This window comes from Ammodytes marinus (genome assembly GCF_949987685.1).
Source record: "Ammodytes marinus genome assembly, chromosome: 1".
Classification (NCBI taxonomy): Eukaryota; Metazoa; Chordata; class Actinopteri; order Uranoscopiformes; family Ammodytidae; genus Ammodytes; species Ammodytes marinus.
In genome coordinates, this window is record NC_137230.1 from 33,559,241 (window position 1) to 33,577,685 (window position 18,445).

An 18,445-nucleotide genomic window follows, 5' to 3' on the forward strand; every position below is an offset into this window, starting at 1 on the left:
GATCAATCACGGGATGTCAGCGATAATGGTGAATGATGGAAGCCCGGCCGGACCTTCTGTGATATGTTGCGCACAGCATTGATTGCGCGTAACAGACATATGCGCACTTATTATGAGCCAGTCTTCTGTCATTTCCCCCTGCGAAAAAAAATCAGGTTTTATCATGTTGACAATTAGAAACTGATAACCATTGTATTTGTATTAAATTAATTAAAAAAATATGATTATGATTTTTTAATAAAAATAATCATTAATTTGGATTTGTTTAAGCTATATTATTAGTATGATATATATTTTTTTAAATCATGAAAAGCATTTTTGAGCATTTTCCTTTTATTTTATCTCCACTTTCCGGTACACAGTCGAATTAATTATGAGCTGCATATTAAACAATAGTTTATTATCAGCAAGTAGCCTAATGCACCTGATTGCATCTGAAAGGCAAAATAAATATTGTATGTCCAAGTTAAAAACTTTTTCAGGAGCTGGCACTGAGTTATGTGTGTTGGTTCCCCAAACTGTGCCCGTCTGTGTCATTCAGCCCCATGATTGTTAACACTGTATCCTCACCGTCCCGAGTGAATCCCATTTAAAATGTCTCCCGCTCGGCTGGGCTGCAAATCACCCTGTTTACAATCTCACACCAACACTCACATCAATTAACTGGCCATTGATTTTCCCGCCCGGGACATTACAATATTGCAGACCCCTTTTCCTCTCCCAGCAATTTCAAGTTTGGCGCACATAATTGCATGGGCTTTTTAAATGCACACACACACACGCACACACACTTCCTCTATAAATTATCATTTGCTGTTTGATTCTGTTAGTCACAGCCTTTATTTCGATTTGGGTACATTGTCCAGTTTTAAAACTGTACAGACGTCTGTCAATACAAGAAAATATATTTATAATTTTAATAGATTTGCTTTAATATTTTCGCATATTGCATTGATAAAGTAGATCACTGTTGCCATCAGTATTTGATGTTCCCTCTTGCTCTTTCCTTTTTTTCATGAATAAGTAAATAGTATAGAGCTAGTCGAAACTAAAAGATAGCTGACACAAGAGAGGACCAAATCCATCTAGCCTGCAGCCGCTCTTTAAATATTCAGTGAAAAATAATGGCATCCGAGGCATCACCTATAGTAACATTATTATCTTCATTTCTCAAAATCAGCCCGACTGAGAGCTTCGTTTATCTTTTTCACGTAATAAATCTACTCGACTCAGCGCTTGCGTGATGCTCCTTTGGGACCTCTTGCCCTCTTAAAACATCCCCACTGAAGGCACACGCACTCCTGTTAGTGCATTATTTAGGGCTATCATAATAATAATAATATCGATAACAATAATAATAATAAATAATACGTAAAGTGTAAGTGATCCATAACTCATTTACAGCGTTGATGGAACATTGCTTTCTTGGCTTTACAAACACGTTTTTAAAAACGCAACAAACGGCAACAAAAGGCCTTCAAATCATACATATCTTATACTTATCAGTATTGATAAGGATATCACGCAGCCATTCATACACGCTTTTACTATACAAACAACCCACGGAATGGCGACGATATAAAGACAAACAAGTTTTTTTTTTACAAGTAAAATGGATGGGGTGAAATGTAGATGAGTTCACGTGGCGTGAGTGTGACAGACATTCGCTAAAAAAATAGATGTTTCGGAAAGAAATTAAAAGCTTTATTTATCCCTACTCAGATGAACAGACTTGTCTCCGCTGTCTTCGCTACTGATCATCCCTGTGCGCACAAAGCGTTTGGCTCTGCTGTGCGCAACCAGAGAGCGAGAGAGAGAGAGATATAGAGAAAGGGGGAAGAGAGAGAGAAGGAGGGAGGGAGGTGGAGGTGAATGGCTGTATGACTGAATAGCCCGGTAACCAATCAGATTGTCGATGGGCCGGGCTCCACATTTTGTCCCAGTGCAGCACGGGCCCTCAAAGTTTGTTTATTCGCGGAATGCAGAGTGTGATGAAAACGTGTTAGTAAGTAACCCCCCCTTGTCGACTAATAATAATCAAATTAAACTGATTGGGACGTCGGAACGCACTGTGGACTTTTTGGGAAAGCGCGCCGGTGCCATTTACGCACGGAACATGCTCGCGCGACGCTGCGTTTTAGCGCACCGGGAGCCACGGCTGAAACTCTTCAGAGAGTAGGTGTCGGTATACAACGCAACGACGAGAGCTGAATTACAACAATTTTTTTAATGCAAGAGCTGAGGACGGACTACCGACTTGCAGCGAGAAGAAAGTTTGGCTGGAGATCGCGAGCGCCCAGTCAGTCCACATCTACAGGAGGAGGGAGAAAAAAACAGCTAGGAAAAACTGTGATCGCTGCTTGATCAATGTGAAAGATTGAAAGATACTGTCGCAGGCATTGACTCGAGACGCTGACATTCCCCCGTAGTAGTCGAGATAAGCTTTGACTTGGCTATAACAGAAGGGGTTAAACCGTATCTAAAGGGAGTTTGGAAAACCCAGCCTTTCTTCCCAACACGGATCAACTCATTGGGTGGGAGCTGAGAGAGAGACAAGAGTCCCCAGCAAATCAGGAGCTAATTGATTAAAGAGACTTCATTTGAATAGGAGGGGGGCTGGCGAGGTGCCAATCGCCTTTCAAAGAAGCCCCCCTGTATGATTAATCGCAGAGCATTATTGATAATCATAACGGGGCACATGCGCTGTGGATGGTTCTCGTTTTACGAATTTTTTGAGAAGGTTTTGTAGTCATTTTTTTATTCTTTGCCTGCTGATGTGCCAGCCAGCATGTCGCGGAGGAAACAAGCGAAGCCGCAACACTTCCAATCCGACCCTCATCTGCCCTTATCGGAGCACAATGGTGAGTCCAAGTAACCTATCACTCCCTTTATGCAAGCACTGTGAATGTATCACTTTTTACTTGGTTTTATCTTGTCCATGGCCATATGTGACGGCTGAAGTAGAGACTTTGAATTGGACTTTTTACTTATGGGTTGTTAGTTTGTTTATTTGCAAATTAGAGCATTTTGGCGATGGGAGAATGTTCCACTTTTCAGATAACGTTAGGGATTTCCTTCTATACACTTTATTCCAGTTCAAAGAGGAAATTAAAACTACTGCTATTGTTGTCCACACTGAAAACTCCATTATCTCTATTAAACAAACTCAGCGATAAAAGATTAAAACGCTGAAGATTAAAACGAAAGTCTCTTCTGTTTGACGCTGCGTGCGCGTGTTAAAAGTTTCAGAACTTTTTAGTCTCCATTTCAGCTATTAATCGTGTTTTTAAACCAACGTTGACACTCAGTTTGTTTTAGTTTTCGGTCCTCTCCGAGGCTTCCCTGCGTTCAGCGGTCGCTCTCGGTGCATCGAGATGGACCACCCTGTCGCTGCTGCCCGGACACCAACTTTAACTTGGTCCCGGCCACAGAAAATCCCCTATCCAGTCCCATTCAGTCGTACGCTAAAGTCTGACATTGTGTTACGACTTTTATGAAAATCAGTTAGAGTAAGTCATTGCTTATTTGCACACTAGTGTGTTTTATTGCTAAAAGTTGGATGAAAGGAGGGCAAACTGCTCTGGAGAGCGCAAACGAACACACATCTTCCCCAGATCCCGAAAATATATCTACGGTGTACTCATCGTTTACACTGTTTGTTCAAATAGCAGCGTAGAGAAGGTTAGTCTTACTCATCCTGAGACACGCACACACATACACTCGATTTGTTGCTTTTACTACCAAATCATGTATAGTTTTCTCACGCAAAATCATGAATAAACATTGATAAATTGGCTCGTTATTTTTTAGTTTAACCCCTTCAGAGAAGCTCGCGCCGAAAGATAATATGTGGCCTTCTTTTAGGGAAAATAAAATAAAGCTGATAACGTGAAATCAGTTTATACAAAATGTAATTCAGAACTGAAAATCCAAAACGCTGTAGGCTGGAGCTCAGAGTTTAAGAGGCCAGCGATAACCATTCAAAGTTAATATTATATTCTTGTTGAAAATAGAGTAATACTCAGAAATACTATGGCATGATAAGATAGTGCAATGTCAATAACAGTTGAATTTCGTAACAGGGCGTTGCGTTGTAGGCCTAACGTGTATTTTTGTTGACCGACTTTTGGACTTTACTATTAAATGACTCATTACCAAGAAAATAATAGTTAATTATTTTTCTGTAATTTAAAGAAATGTTTTTAATTTAATTGGAACCTTATCTTGAGTCTGTTAATTATTGTGATCAAATTTTGCTGCACAAAATTTATATTTTTTAAAAATTTGAATTTGTATTAATACTAACAAGTGCCATTAAAAAAATAATAATTCAGATGACATCATGAATTTGCATTTGACGTTTGCTTAACCTAGTGGATAAGGCCTTCACATTTAATATGCAGTTTACATTCTCTTAAAGCTATGGCTTTGAGAGCATTGTGTTGTGTTTAGCCTACTGCCTGAAAACCATGTGCAGGTAATTTGAAAGAAACACTTGCTTCTTTCAGGGGAAAGCATGCATAGAAAAGGTATTTGCAGCCCCAGTTCACGTGATGTTTATAGAAACTTAAGGAATGATGCAAAAAGTAGGTAATTCCTGAGTGTTGTTTTTTTTCTGCATTTTAATTTTAATCTAATAAACTTAATGAAGAGTTACTTTTGTCACCAGCCCAGGCAAATTGCAGAAACTACATTTCCCAAATATATCCAAGACTATGCCACATGTTAAAATGTCATTCTGGTAAGGAAATGTTGTCTTTCAGTTCAGGTTATTGTGCTGAGACAGTGCTAATAGCAAATGTGCTGTGATTCTTGGGGAGAGTTGCCGTTGCCGGAAGTGAAAACAGAAAGTTGTTGTATTTGTAGCTGGATGATGCTGAGGGCCGTATAGTTACAGGGAGGTCGGAGTGAGAGCCACAGAGGGTGGGATGTTGAGCTGATTTAACCTTTGCCTGTGTCCCTCTGTGTGGAGGTGATGAGAGTTCAGAGCCCAGTGTGTTCGTCTCTACCTCGCCATTGACCCTGCTGTTTGGAGCTGCAGGCGGCCCAGCAAGGCCTCGCTTATTATTTAAGTGTGTGTGTGTAGGGCCTTATCAATGTCGTGGCCATCCCCTTTGCCCTATCAGAGTGGCCCCCCTAGAGGGGAGATTGGCAGGGAAGCCCTCTTTGCACTGTTGTTACTTCCAAAACAGAGAGTGCAGTTGCTTGGCTTCTTCCTTTTTTTTTGCCCGTGTTTATATGGTGCGAGTCTAGGTGTAGCTTGAAGGACTTGCTTTGCCTTTTCTCCCTCCCCCTGACCTTTAAGCATGTCACCGGGGCAGAGCTTCTTAGATTCAAGTCTTGTCCTGGACTGCGGCAGCTTTAGTGGAACCCCATCTAGTGTTCAGTGGGATGAGTCCTGAGGGCTGGAGACGATGAGAGCAGAAAACCTCCTGAAGTTACAAGTGTCAAGAGGCTCACAGAGGCCCCTCTGCGAAAAAATAATGTAGGATCTCTCAAAGCTCTCCGTCAACTTTTTTTCCGACTTATCCTCACTTTTTCTTGTCTCTCATATTCAGACTTTGGTCAACCTCTTGGAGGCTCTGTCTTCTGCCCTTTGTCTCTCCTGACGCCCTTTAGCCCTGCATACTGCTTGCATTGTGTTATTGATAGAGATTTCGATGGAAGTTTTACAGACTCCATCTTTACACCGCCTTGACTTTACCTTAATTTTAATTCGAAGTTAATCCTTGCTATTTTGGGAACTAAGCCTAATGCTAGCATCTGCGCTGTTTGTCTTATGTGGACATTGGATTTATGCATTGATTTAACTTTGATTTGATTTGAGTTTTTTTGTCGTAAAATCAAACATAGTTTTACACCGTTTAAAGATTAAAACGGTGAGCATTTCAGTCCTTGATGAAATATGATTGTGTTTTGCAGCTGTAAGAACATTATTATTGTGTTCTTTTATCACATTACAAACTTAAGAGTGTGTGAAAAGGAGACTGTCCACTGCTGCATTGCACAATTTAAATGAGAATGTTTTGCGTCAGTACCTTAATTAATAAAATACAAAGGCACATATTATTTTAGGATAAATGTCACCTGTATTCTTTGCAATTATATAATTTAATGAGTCTTATAATTTCAAGTTTTAGTTTTTGATTGTTAATAATATTACAGAGAATTGTTTAATTTGTAACAAACTAAATTGTGCGCTAGATAAAAAAAATTCGTATTTATTTGAAGTTAATTTAATTAAACACATTGAGGCCCCTTTGAAAGAATGTGTATGCCTGAAATGGTTGATTAATTTAATTTCAGTGCATACTATTGTTTCTCATATAGTATCTACACTGTGTATAGCGTATTTAAAAAAAAATGCTGTGTAGATTTGAGCATACACACATATACACGCACATATTTTATGTATTTAATAATTTCCAGAAGTTTGTTTGACAATTTATTTTATTATTTTTAGTTCCTATTTTCATCCTGATCAGTGTCATATGAATGGATTTTGTTCACACTAATTTTTAACATTCCGCATCAAGGAAAAATAAAGTTTATTTTGTTTTAATCCACACATTTTTCACACTATGATTCAAACACTTTCTGTCAAATTTAGCGCTTGAGTTATAGGTGGAGGGGGGGTTTAACATGAAAAGTTATCATTAAAGTCGAATCTTCCCTGTTTGCATGGTTTGGTGGTGTGAGGGCTAGGGTTTACTGTCATGGCAACTTTGCGTTATCTGATGTCTCTGAGTAGAGAAACATTGAGGGAGATAATCCCTGAATTAAACAGGATCTGCTTTGAGTCGACTGAGATGAGCAGGGCCAGGCTGTGCCGACGATCCCCGCCGCTCCCATGCTGCGTGAACAATGGGAAGGCATCCTGTCTCTCTGTGGGGCAGGGCTGCACTTCTCTGGGTTTCATTTGCAAATGAATTCTTGGCCCTGTTGAAAGTGTTGAGGGGGCCACAGCCACTATGAAAGGGATTCATAGAGAAATGCAATTTGTAAATCAACTTGTATGTTAAACAGCAAGATTTTACTGTGACAAAGAAATAAAATAATTAGAAAAGTCTGGAGCACAGTAGTGGCTCTGGGGGCAGGGTGTATTGCCTTTTTACTCTCTGACTCGTCCTGTTTATCAAAATGGAAAATCAAAAAACTTTTTTCTGTGTGCATTTGAAAGGCGGTCATTACTTTTTGAATTTTCATCATCGTAACAAAAGAAGTTTCAGTGTTGCATGTTCTTTAAGCTGGTGTGTCTAGTTTCTGAGTTGTGGCAAGTTATTGATGCATGCATTATGATGTACTCAAGTCTTGACCAATCCCTTTATTTAAGCAATTGAAAAATTTACTGATGAGTGTCTTTTCTATGGTTGCTAATGTTTTTGGGTCAAAGATTGATCACAATTATGGAACATATTTTGGTAACTTTTAAAACAATAATGTATTTGTATTCTTTATATAAATATATATAAATAAGTATTAGGATAAATAGTAACAATACTTTTCTATCATAAGTATTTAATTCACTTAAGTCACTATTTAGTTTCTAGCTTTTTAAATATTTTTCTATTTTGTCTTGCTTGTTGTGTTAAGTGTGTGCGTATCCGCTTAGTTGCCACAGGCTCTGTTGTTCATGTCACACTGATTTCAGCACGAGTAGATACAAATTAGTTTAGTGACATAGATAACCTGTCCAAGATGCCCATAGTCGGCTGAAAATGAGCAAAGTTGACAGCAAATTGAAAGTCTAATAAGTCCCTCAAATGCTTGATTTGCACCGAGTGGACAAGTAGACTTTGAAGGGCATGGAATATAGGAAATCAATGCCTTTCTATGAAATTTCATTAAGGGCCAATGTTCTCACTTCACTCAATTCTATATTTTGATGGATTATCTGGAGAAAATTATTACCTTTGGTTGGGCTGATGAAACCCAGATGTACATCTTCAAAGATCACTTTTAAGCAATATTTGAGTAGTTCTCATTGATTTTGTATCCCTTCTTATCATGTTTCAGAGGCAACTGCTTTGAAAATGGCCTTTTCACATTTCTGTTGGCTTATTGTTGCCTTTCAATCTTTGTTTTTGTGAACACATCAAGGGGATAAGTGTAAAACTGATTAACTTAAGAATAACAACAATGGAATTTGAGGAGATAAAGCTGCTTCTTCAGCTGCAAAACATTTCTAATCACTAATCCTCTGTTTCCTCTTTTTCAGGGGACACGGAACTTTGCTCAGAGGACCCCCCCTGCAAGGAGTCAGATGCCCATGTCTGTAGCAGATGTTGTGCTGAGTTCTTTGAACTATCAGATCTTGAGGAACACCAGAAGAATTGCACTAAGAATCAGTTAGTTCTGATAGTTAATGAAAGTCCTGTGTCCCCCACTGGAACTTTCTCGCCTGGGTCTCCTCCCCATAATCCTGATGACCAGATGAATGACACAGCTAATAACACTGATCAAACAGAGTGCAGTGACCCTTTGGAGCCTAACACTCTTGATAAAGACGAATCCATGGACGTGGACGTTTCCGGAATGAGCAGTGGTCATGAAGAGGAAGGCAGTCATACAGAGAGTGGGAGCCCAATCAATACAGTCAGCAGCCATGGTGGCAGGGGCACCTCTGGCCCAGCAGTAGGCACTTCAGCTATCTGTGCCCCTCTACCTCAGCTCAGTAACCTGACTGAACTGGGGAACTTCTCCATGATGAACAGCAATGTCATAATTGAAAATCTGCAGAGCACCAAAGTGGCAGTGGCGCAATTCTCCCAAGAGACCCGTTCCACTGGGGGCCCCAGGGTGGCAGTGCCAGCCCTTATGGAGCAACTCCTTGCCCTCCAACAGCAACAGATCCACCAGCTGCAGCTTATCGAGCAGATTCGCCATCAGATACTGCTACTGGCCTCCCAGTCCCCAGAATTGCAGGTGCCCCCAACTTCGGCTCCAGGCACAATGGGGCCTGCTGCCAACCCACTGACCACACTAAGCTCACATCTCTCCCAACAGCTGGCTGCAGCCGCAGGCCTAGCGCAGAACCTGGCTAGTCAGTCAGCCAGTATTAACAGCCTGAAGCAGCTGGCTGCTGCGGCACAGCTACCTCAGTCCAACCCAAGCAGCAGTGAGACATCTCAGAGTATTAGCACACTGGGGCCATCAACGGTCAATACCCAGTCCTCTGACAAGAGGCCGACTCATATGAGTACCCTCCACTCTCAACTCAGCAACTCCTCACAAGCTAAGTCATCTACACCAGCATTTGGCATGCGTAGCTTGTTAAGCTCTGCAGTGAATCCCCTTCTACCTCAGCCCCACCCTGGAAATCCCCTGTTCTCCAGCTCTCTACCCAGTATTGGCACCACCGTAGAGGACCTCAACTCTTTAGCAGCTTTGGCCCAGCGGACAAAAGGAAAGCCGCCTAATGTCACTTCAATTGAACACAAGAGCAGCTCTGACGATGCTTTCTTCAAGCATAAGTGTAGGTTTTGTGGCAAGGTGTTCGGGAGTGACAGTGCCTTGCAAATCCACCTGCGCTCTCACACTGGTGAGAGACCGTACAAGTGTAATATCTGTGGCAACCGCTTCTCCACCCGTGGTAACCTGAAGGTGCATTTCCAGCGTCATAAAGAAAAATACCCACACGTCCAGATGAACCCATACCCTGTTCCTGAGCATTTAGACAACATACCAACAAGCACCGGCATTCCATATGGCATGTCTATGCCCCCGGAGAAACCTGTCACCAGCTGGCTGGACAGCAAACCAGTTTTGCCCACTATGACTTCCTCAGTTGGTATGCTGCTGCCACCAACCATGCCCAGCCTGCCACATTTAATCAAAAGAGAAGATCATTCAATAGCCATAACCAGCCCTCTTGTTACTGCAAAGAGTGACTCAGGTGCTGCTGAGCTTTTAGCTAAAGGAAATTATGGAGTGTCTGAAGAGGGTGAAGGTGCAACTCTGCCTACCTCAAATGGGAGAACTGAAGAAGGCAGCCACTCCTCAGGCTTCATGACAAATGTGAGCTCTGCCTCAGAGAGCACTACCGAATACACAACATCCAACAGCCCACCTATGATGACAAACCCACTCATGCCTCTTATGTCTGATCAGTTCAAGGCTAAGTTTCCCTTTGGAGGCATCCTGGATCCTCTCCAGGGGTCAGAGACCTCCAAGCTACAGCAGCTTGTGGAGAACATTGACAGGAAGGTGACAGACCCAAACGAATGTGTCATCTGCCATCGCATTCTGAGCTGCCATAGTGCTCTGAAAATGCACTATCGCACTCACACTGGGGAAAGGCCCTTCAAGTGTAAAGTCTGTGGCAGGGCGTTTACCACCAAGGGAAATCTTAAGACACACTACAGCGTCCATAGGGCCATGCCTCCTCTTAGAGTCCAACACTCCTGCCCCATTTGTCAGAAGAAGTTCACAAATGCTGTGGTACTACAGCAACATATCCGCATGCACATGGGTGGGCATATTCCCAACACCCCTCTACCTGAGAGTTACCCAGAGTCGATGGCCTCTGATACTGGCTCATTTGAGGAGAGAAACTTTGATGATCTAGACAACTTCTCTGATGACAACATGGACGAAATGGAGGGAATGGAAGGAATGGAAGGCATGGAAGGAATGGAAGAAGGCCCAGATAGCAGTGTGCCAGACACACCCAGGTCAGCTGATCACTCCCATGGCAGTTTGTGTAACTCCCCAGCACCCCCTGAAACTGCTTTCCAGGAGGGGCAAGAGAGAAATGGCCAAGATAATTCCCAAAATAATGAAACAGGGGAGCTACAAGCCATCCATATGAAGGCTATGGTAAATGGTTTCGTTGAGGTAGATTGCCTTACCAATGACTCCTCGTCTCTTGGAGGGGATGTTGAAAGCCAAATCACTGGGAGTCCAGCTGTGTCAGAATCTACCTCCTCCATGCAGGCGCCATCCCCCACTAGCATGCAGCCACAACCACGCAAATCCCCCAGCCTCGAAGAAAGGCACCAGAGGGCCTTTTCCTTTGAGCACCCCAGTGCAAGCCTCTTGCAATCTCACCCCTCAAACATTGGAGCCCTGGACCTGACATCTGTCAATCCCCAAAAAGATCCCCTTGGCATGATATTCGCCTTCCGTGAACGTAACATCATGAAGAACACATCCTGTGACATCTGTGGGAAGACCTTTGCTTGTCAGAGTGCCTTGGACATTCACTATCGAAGCCATACCAAAGAACGACCATTTATTTGCACAGCCTGTAACAGGGGTTTCTCCACAAAGGGCAACCTCAAGCAGCACATGCTAACCCATCAGATGAGAGACCTGCCCTCACAGCTCTTTGAGCCTTCACACACCAGCCTCAGCATGTCCTCCAGCCCGACCCCTTCCCTACTCTCTGTAGGCTCTCTAAACATGAATATGAACATGAACATGAACATGAACATGAACAAACCAGAGGTCAATGGCTTCTTTCACAGCCTCCATCAAGAAATCAAGGAAATGCCCCCTGGCTTGGTCACATCATCTGCCTCCACTTCCCCTGTGCTTTCCTCTTCTGCTCCTCCGCGCAGGACACCCAAGCAACACTTCTGCAACACCTGTGGGAAGTGTTTCTCCTCCTCCAGTGCTTTACAGATCCACGAGAGAACCCACACTGGGGAGAAACCCTTTGCCTGCAGTATCTGTGGTCGTGCTTTCACCACCAAAGGAAACCTCAAGGTAAATTTTGAAACATGAAAAAAACTGCTGGTCTTTTAAAAGTTTGTGCGTGAGAAAGTGTGTTAAAAATGAGTCTCAGGGCTGCTATTTAGTTTTATACAGCATAAGGCATAAGGAGGTGGTAATGTTGTATACCGATTTAAGGCTCTCTGAGAAAAAATATCTTAGTGGAAAGGTTGAATCACAAGGCTAATATGATTATTGGGGAAAAATTCCAGAATCTAATCAGCTAAAACTGATTCGGTGAAGAGAATTAATTATCAGAGGCAATCATTGTGCGTTAGGTAAGTCTGTAGTTTTCCAGAAGAGATTTTGTGGAAACTGTCACAGGCCTTAATCATTAAGAAAAGGGTCCTGTTCAATGATCCACAGAAACTTGTGAGAGTAATCTAATAGAATATAACGTACATTTTTGAGTGTGTAATTCCTAATCCCTTAGTGGAATTGTGGATGTATATTCATATTAGATTTTAAAAGGTTATAGTAATTCAAACTTACTTTTGGTTGAAACGGGTAATAGACAAAGTTATCTACTTTTTTAGTCAAAAATGCTCTGTATAGTAAACTCTCTTTCTTGTTGTAGGTCATACACAAAATACTTAAAGGAGACAAAGTTATTTGTCAAGGATAGAGTATTTACAGAGGGGAAATGTCACATGCAGTACTAGCCATAGCAACGAAACTGGACAGTACAATTTTACCTCAATCCTATGGGGTCCCCTTGTGAGATGAGCACATTAAGGTTTAGATTAAACAGCATGTATCACTCCTGCCAAAATAAGATGTTTACACAATGCTGGTACCTCTCACAGTATAAGTAACTGACTTGTCTGCTGCACCCAGGGTGTGAAGCTATTTTAATTTGGATTCAAGCATTATTATTATTTTTTCCATTGCATCATCTCATGTGCAGCTTTTGTGGCCAAGTTTGTAAACATCGCTAATTTTCATCCCTCTCATTGCTCTGTCTCTCTTCCTCCCTCCCTTTTATTCCCCCCTCTCTCTCCTCCCTCTGTGTGTGTGTGTGTGTAGGTTCACATGGGCACACACATGTGGAACAGCGCTCCCGCCAGACGTGGCCGCAGGCTCTCCGTGGACGGGCCAATGGCTTTCCTCGGTGCAAACCCAGTCAAGTTTCCTGAGATCTTCCAGAAGGACATGGCATCCAGGGGAAGCAACGGGGATCCAGCCAGTTTCTGGAACCAGTACGCTGCAGCCTTCTCAAACGGCCTGGCAATGAAGACAAATGAAATCTCTGTCATCCAGAATGGAGGCATCCCACACATGTCAGGTGGTGTGGGAAATGGGGGTAGCTCTCCCATTGGTGGATTGACGGGCAGCCTAGACAAGCTACACAGCATGGAGCCCAACGCTGCTCTTGCTGGTTTGGAGAAGATGGCCAACACAGAGAACGGGGGCCACTTTCGGTTCACACGCTTCATGGAGGACAATAAAGAAATTGTCACAAGTTAGAGTGTTTGTCCGTAGTTGTGCACGGACACATAAAGATGCCTAAAGGCATATTGTACACACATGTAGACACACACAGAAGAAGAAGAGAAAGAAAGAGAACGCGACAGGGACAAAATCAACTGAACTGCTTTGCTCGCCATTGAATCTTTACGAACACGAGTGTGAAGACAAGTTGCTTTTTTTGTACAATGTACATGTTATAGTTTTAAGGAGCTTATTTATTAGTGATTATAACCTTGCTTGAAACCAAGTGGAAGCATTAACAGTTAGGTTTTTGTTTGTTTTAAAGTCAGAATGGGTATGTATGGGTGCTTAAAAATGTGCTTTTGAAACTTAGAATATCTGGGTAGATAACATTACCTTGGCATTAAGTTATTTTCTGTCTGTATTAGCTATTACCGAACTGTCAATGTTCATGTGATGAATTAGCCCTGTAATAAGCAAACAGACTTGCTGTAAATAATGTACACTGATCTTCTGTAGATGTTCTAACATCTGTGTTCATGCCCCCTTCCCCTCTTCAAAACAAAACAATGAAATTCAGGCAAGGGACTAAATATGTGTTAGTTTCTTTGTTTCCAATTCCTTTTTACCTTTATTTTATTTAAGGAAGACAAAACATTGAAGTTTGCTACATTTCAAGGATTTCTTTAGTGTTAACTTGTTTTGTTGTTACCGTTTCTGTGTATTGTACTTTCTACTCTTTGTTTACTTCCATATTTTGTTCCTCAATCTCTTTTTTTTTATTGCTCGTATTTTGATGTTGTTGCAAGCAAGACAGAAGGGAACAGTCGGTCTGGCCTATTTCCTGGTTTTTGGAACTGAGACAGCCAATCAAATGAGCAGGATTCTCCTTAAGTTTCTCAGCTGGATTTCCACGTTGCTGCTATGTCCCAGCATTCTCACTGACATCAAGTGCAAAGTTATGTTTTGAAGCTTCTGTAAATATGTTCAGACGTGGAAATACAAACTCCCTCGAAAGAAAATGTACATATAGACACACACAAGAGAAGTCCATCATGGCCAGGGGACAAAATGATAGTGTTTTTATAAATATAAATATATATTGGGTTTGACAACCTTCGGACTGTTACATGCACTTTCTTGGAAAGTTGGAAGATCTTTATGGGTCCAGTTTCTCTACACTTTAATACCTACTAACAACTAAGATACTGTAATTCTTTACTCTAATAATCAAATACATCAGTTTTCAAAAAGAAACATTGTGTGTTTGTGTGCATTTATTCACTCCTTTATGTATCATTTCATTTCAAATCTACTGACAAATGAATCTTCACGCATCAAGCATTGGCAATAAGTTGAAAAAAGAGCAGACATACATGTAAACCAACGTGTTGCCTTTGAATAGGCTTAATTGTGCTGAGGGCCGTTGTGCAACTATGTTCCGTTTCTGTGCACTGACAAACGGCAGAGGCAGAAACGGGCAATTGGATGCAGTCATTGATAGTGTGAGCTTCCCGGCTCTTTAATTTAAATCATGATCGCAGTTTTAACCTTGTAATTTCTTCTGCCAATCCTCGAAATCTCCAATGAATCGCTAATCATCGGAATCAAGTAGATACGAGGCTTTTTACGCGCTAAGGAAACGGTTCCCTCCTGCCTTTTAATACACGTTAGCCAGTTTAAAAAAAAATAATAAAAAAAAGTCAGAGGGGGAAAACATGTTCTTTTTCCTTGACATGAAAGTTAAACGGGCACAATTCCGCATTATCTCCATTAAGGTGAAAGGTATGCAGTCGACATTTTTCTAAAAATATATATTGAGGATACGTTTCATTAATAATCTACGATCAGCGATCCAAATATTTGCCACAAAGCCTTAAAAGATGTTGTCAAAACGATCACACGGTTATCCGGATAAAGCCTGTGTCTGCTTTGAAGGCATTTGCCCTGCATTTTTCTATTCAAACTGAAATGTCCCCCCCTTTTGTATTTCAACAGCTGCATTTAATTTAACACATCGTTGCACATCCTGCAATACAGGATCTGTTAATTTCTGTCCAGCATCCTCGGCGCTCCCCCGTCCTCTTCACAAAGCCTAACTCCTCAATATTTACGTTTTATATTTCAAGACGTCGAAGCTAAATGATCCTTACCCACAGTCAGTGCCTGCTTTTTTTCTTCTTTTCTTTTCTTTACCAGTCACATCTGTTCATCGGGCTTTGTTTGTGCAGCACGTCGGCTTCCTGAGAGATCCTTTGAAAGGACAGAAAGAAAAATAAAACTGCTCCACATTTTACTGCCCTGCTAATTATGACAAATACGTCGTTCATATTTTTGCGAATTTTAATTGCATTTCCATACATATGTCCGAGTTTTTTCTTATTTTTCTTGTATTGTCATCTATATTGTTGCAATTGTAGTTATTTCTAAACCGTAATTTATAATATTTTCTTGGTTATAAATTATAATAATTAATAAAGAGAGAAAAAACATAATTGAAGATTCATAAAACATTTCTAATAATTACAGAAGCATTGCAGGTATTATTTAGGCCGTGTTTGAAATTAATTGCATAAATTAATATTAGCTATTTTATAGCACGGTAGCCTATATAATTTAGTTTCTATCTTTTGTTAAGATACACGCGTGACCAATTGTGTTTTTTTTGTGGGCTTTAAAGAGGTGGTAAACAGAAATATACCCGAGTAAATACACGCTTTTATCTGTGTGCCAGGAGCCCCATGCAGCACTAAACATGGACTGGCCTCTTCTCTCTTGCTTCCTCGCTTAAGTATCGATTGAGCTGTGCAGTATTACAGAAACACTTGAATCTCAGGTGGCAGGAATGTGTACAATTGATCTCTTCCACTGTGGCTCCCAGCAGTGGCTTTTTGCTCCACAACACAGAGCACCACAGGAAGAGCAGGGCGAACACACCGAAACACAATCGCCTAAGACTAAGAGGGGCTGTCCCAGTCTGCCCTGTTCACTGTCACTATGTATTGTAGTGCTGTGTGTGTGTGCGTGTGTGTGTGAAGCTCATCCACTGTTCTGCGGCTACACTGAGATTGTGCTATCAGGGTTCAGTGATTATATTCACTTTATATTGTAAACACACTCGTAGGAGAGATTTGCATTGTGCTACATCCTCACAGCTTCACACACACACACACACACACACACACACACACACACACACACACACACACACACACACACACACACACACACACACACTCCTGCATATTCTGATTTATTCCTAACGTTTTATCTCATGTGATTTTGTTTTAGTGTTTTCCCCATCTGAGCTAAATGCTTTGATGGCCTTTTCCTGCAGTGTCTGGAGAGGATGGGAACCATCAGCAGAGAAACATTACTCTCTTTAGCTGTAAGCCACTCCTGTCCACTTACTGTACACTTGAAGGTTCATTAAGGGTTGGCCTTAAGTAAGGGCTGTATGCACAGCTGCCACACTGCAAAAATAAGCTAATCTGTTTCCAGCCCAAGTTTGCTCTTGTTGGGAAATTATTCTGTATAGCATTTTTGTAACACTAGTTGAGACGATCTACTTCAGTCTGTTTTTTTTTTTTTAAAGTCAGTTTTTTTAAATGGTTTCAAAGCAAAATAAACTAAACAGCTTTGCAAAGAAATTCAAAATGATAAAAATTAAAATAGCACATGAAATCCAGGGAGGATAGTAGAATCATTTTGTATACTTAGTAAAATTGGTTGAGAAGCAATTTAGGATCTGAAGTTTAGATGGATAATGTAGTGTGTGTATGTTTGTTTGTGACAGAGTATGTTTTCATTCGAGTCTGTTGGGAGAAAAAGCTAAAAAGAAAGAATCAAACAAACCAAAAACTAAACAGCTTCTGGACTCATCAGCATTAGTATATAGATTATTAAATTCATGACTAAAATGTTTTTTATATAGTTTTCCTTTTTGCCCTTCATAGTATCTTCAGTGTGCAGATCAGGGGGGAGAGATGAAGCTGCACGGAGGCAATCTTGGGAAGCCCCCCTCCCACAACTCCTGCCTTGTGCCTGTCAGCCCTCCTGAGTCGATACAAACCGTAGCCTGGGGGCCCGGGCCTGGACTCCCCACTGAGGTTCTGGCCCCACCGCTGGGAGATCAAAGACCAGCAGAGAACAATGGTGAGCCTCACTTAGCCGCCGCAGTTCACTTTCCCCGGATGCACCGCTGCCACACCTGCCCACGCTGTCAATCACACTCAGGTGGTGGTGGTGGATCTTCTCTACGGCCTTACTTCCTGCAAGAACATCCCCTTGCTGATGGTGTCTTTTTCACAAATGCATGCTGAAGCAGATCTTTCCGTTTAAATGTGCAAAAGAGTGTATATCTTATTTGGAAGATGCGCACTTTCTGTACTCCACATGAAGAACTGGGCGTTTTGTAGATTGGTGATGTCATGCTACTTTATTTTAGCGAGACACCTTTTTTTTGACATTTTTAACAAGAAAACAGACACAGTTTTGTCCGTAACAGTATGAATGGTCTTAGGGGCGCCCTTAGCTCAGTTGGTAGGGCGTCCCCCCCATGGGCCTTGGCCAGCAGCGGACCCGGGTTCGATCCCAGCCCGCGGTCGTTCTCTGCATGTCACTCCCCTCTCTGCCCCATTTCAACTATGTCTCTACACTATCAATAAAGCATAAAAATATATCTTTATCTTATATATAAATATATTTAAAACAGTATGAACGGTCTTGCTATTTGATGGGGTCAAGGGAGACACAGATTAATAACAGTAGAAATATGTTGCTTTTAACTTATACTTTCTCTTCGTCTTTGAAATGATAGTCTTTACATTTCCCTAATATGGCCTGTAGTTGTATTACATTGTGTCAAAAGGTGATTGTTGGCTTCATATTTTGTATTTGTAAAAGCCTCACCCTAATTTGCGTTGTCATTTTTCCTCCAGCCATTTCATGCTGGTTTTATCTTCCTGTGGTTCTCATCGCGCTTCCTGTGGAAAATGGAGCCCGTCTGCAGCGTGTACACAGCTGGTTGGAAGACAAGACCTCCAGATTGTAAGTACAAACATGGAGCAGGATTTTTTTCGGGCCTGTACACTCTCACAGTTATCACAGACGAGCAATCAAAGTCTTCGAGGAAATATCCATCCTGCCCAAAAGCCAGACACTTTTTTTTTTCATTCTGCCTACTGTTTGTTCTCCATTGAAGTTGTGCTTTGGTCTTATGAGGTCTTGGAGATTGTCTTTGCATGGTTTATTTTTATGGCACAGCAATCTGGAGACTAGCCAAATGTCAAGGTCATTT

At 41.6% G+C, this 18,445-nt stretch overlaps 1 protein-coding gene across 1 annotated transcript; it reads left to right on the forward strand.

Moving 5' to 3' along the window:
• The first annotated feature begins 2,091 nt into the window (after positions 1-2,091).
• Positions 2,092-14,348, forward strand: sall1a (spalt-like transcription factor 1a). The gene is made up of 3 exons (XM_080030207.1): positions 2,092-2,861; positions 8,219-11,709; positions 12,742-14,348. The coding sequence occupies exons 1-3, from the start codon at positions 2,789-2,791 to the stop codon at positions 13,180-13,182; spliced, it is 4,005 nt and encodes a 1,334-aa protein (XP_079886333.1). The 5' UTR covers positions 2,092-2,788; the 3' UTR covers positions 13,183-14,348.
• Positions 14,349-18,445: the final 4,097 nt, after the last annotated feature.

Bases quoted from the DNA above. Each gene is read 5' to 3' on its own strand.
- sall1a (XM_080030207.1), top strand. From the start codon at position 2,789: ATGTCGCGGAGGAAACAAGCGAAGCCGCAACACTTCCAATCCGACCCT. The intron at 2,862-8,218 runs GTGAGTCCAAGT...CCTCTTTTTCAG, and splicing joins GCCCTTATCGGAGCACAATG to GGGACACGGAACTTTGCTCA. The intron at 11,710-12,741 runs GTAAATTTTGAA...GTGTGTGTGTAG, and splicing joins CCACCAAAGGAAACCTCAAG to GTTCACATGGGCACACACAT.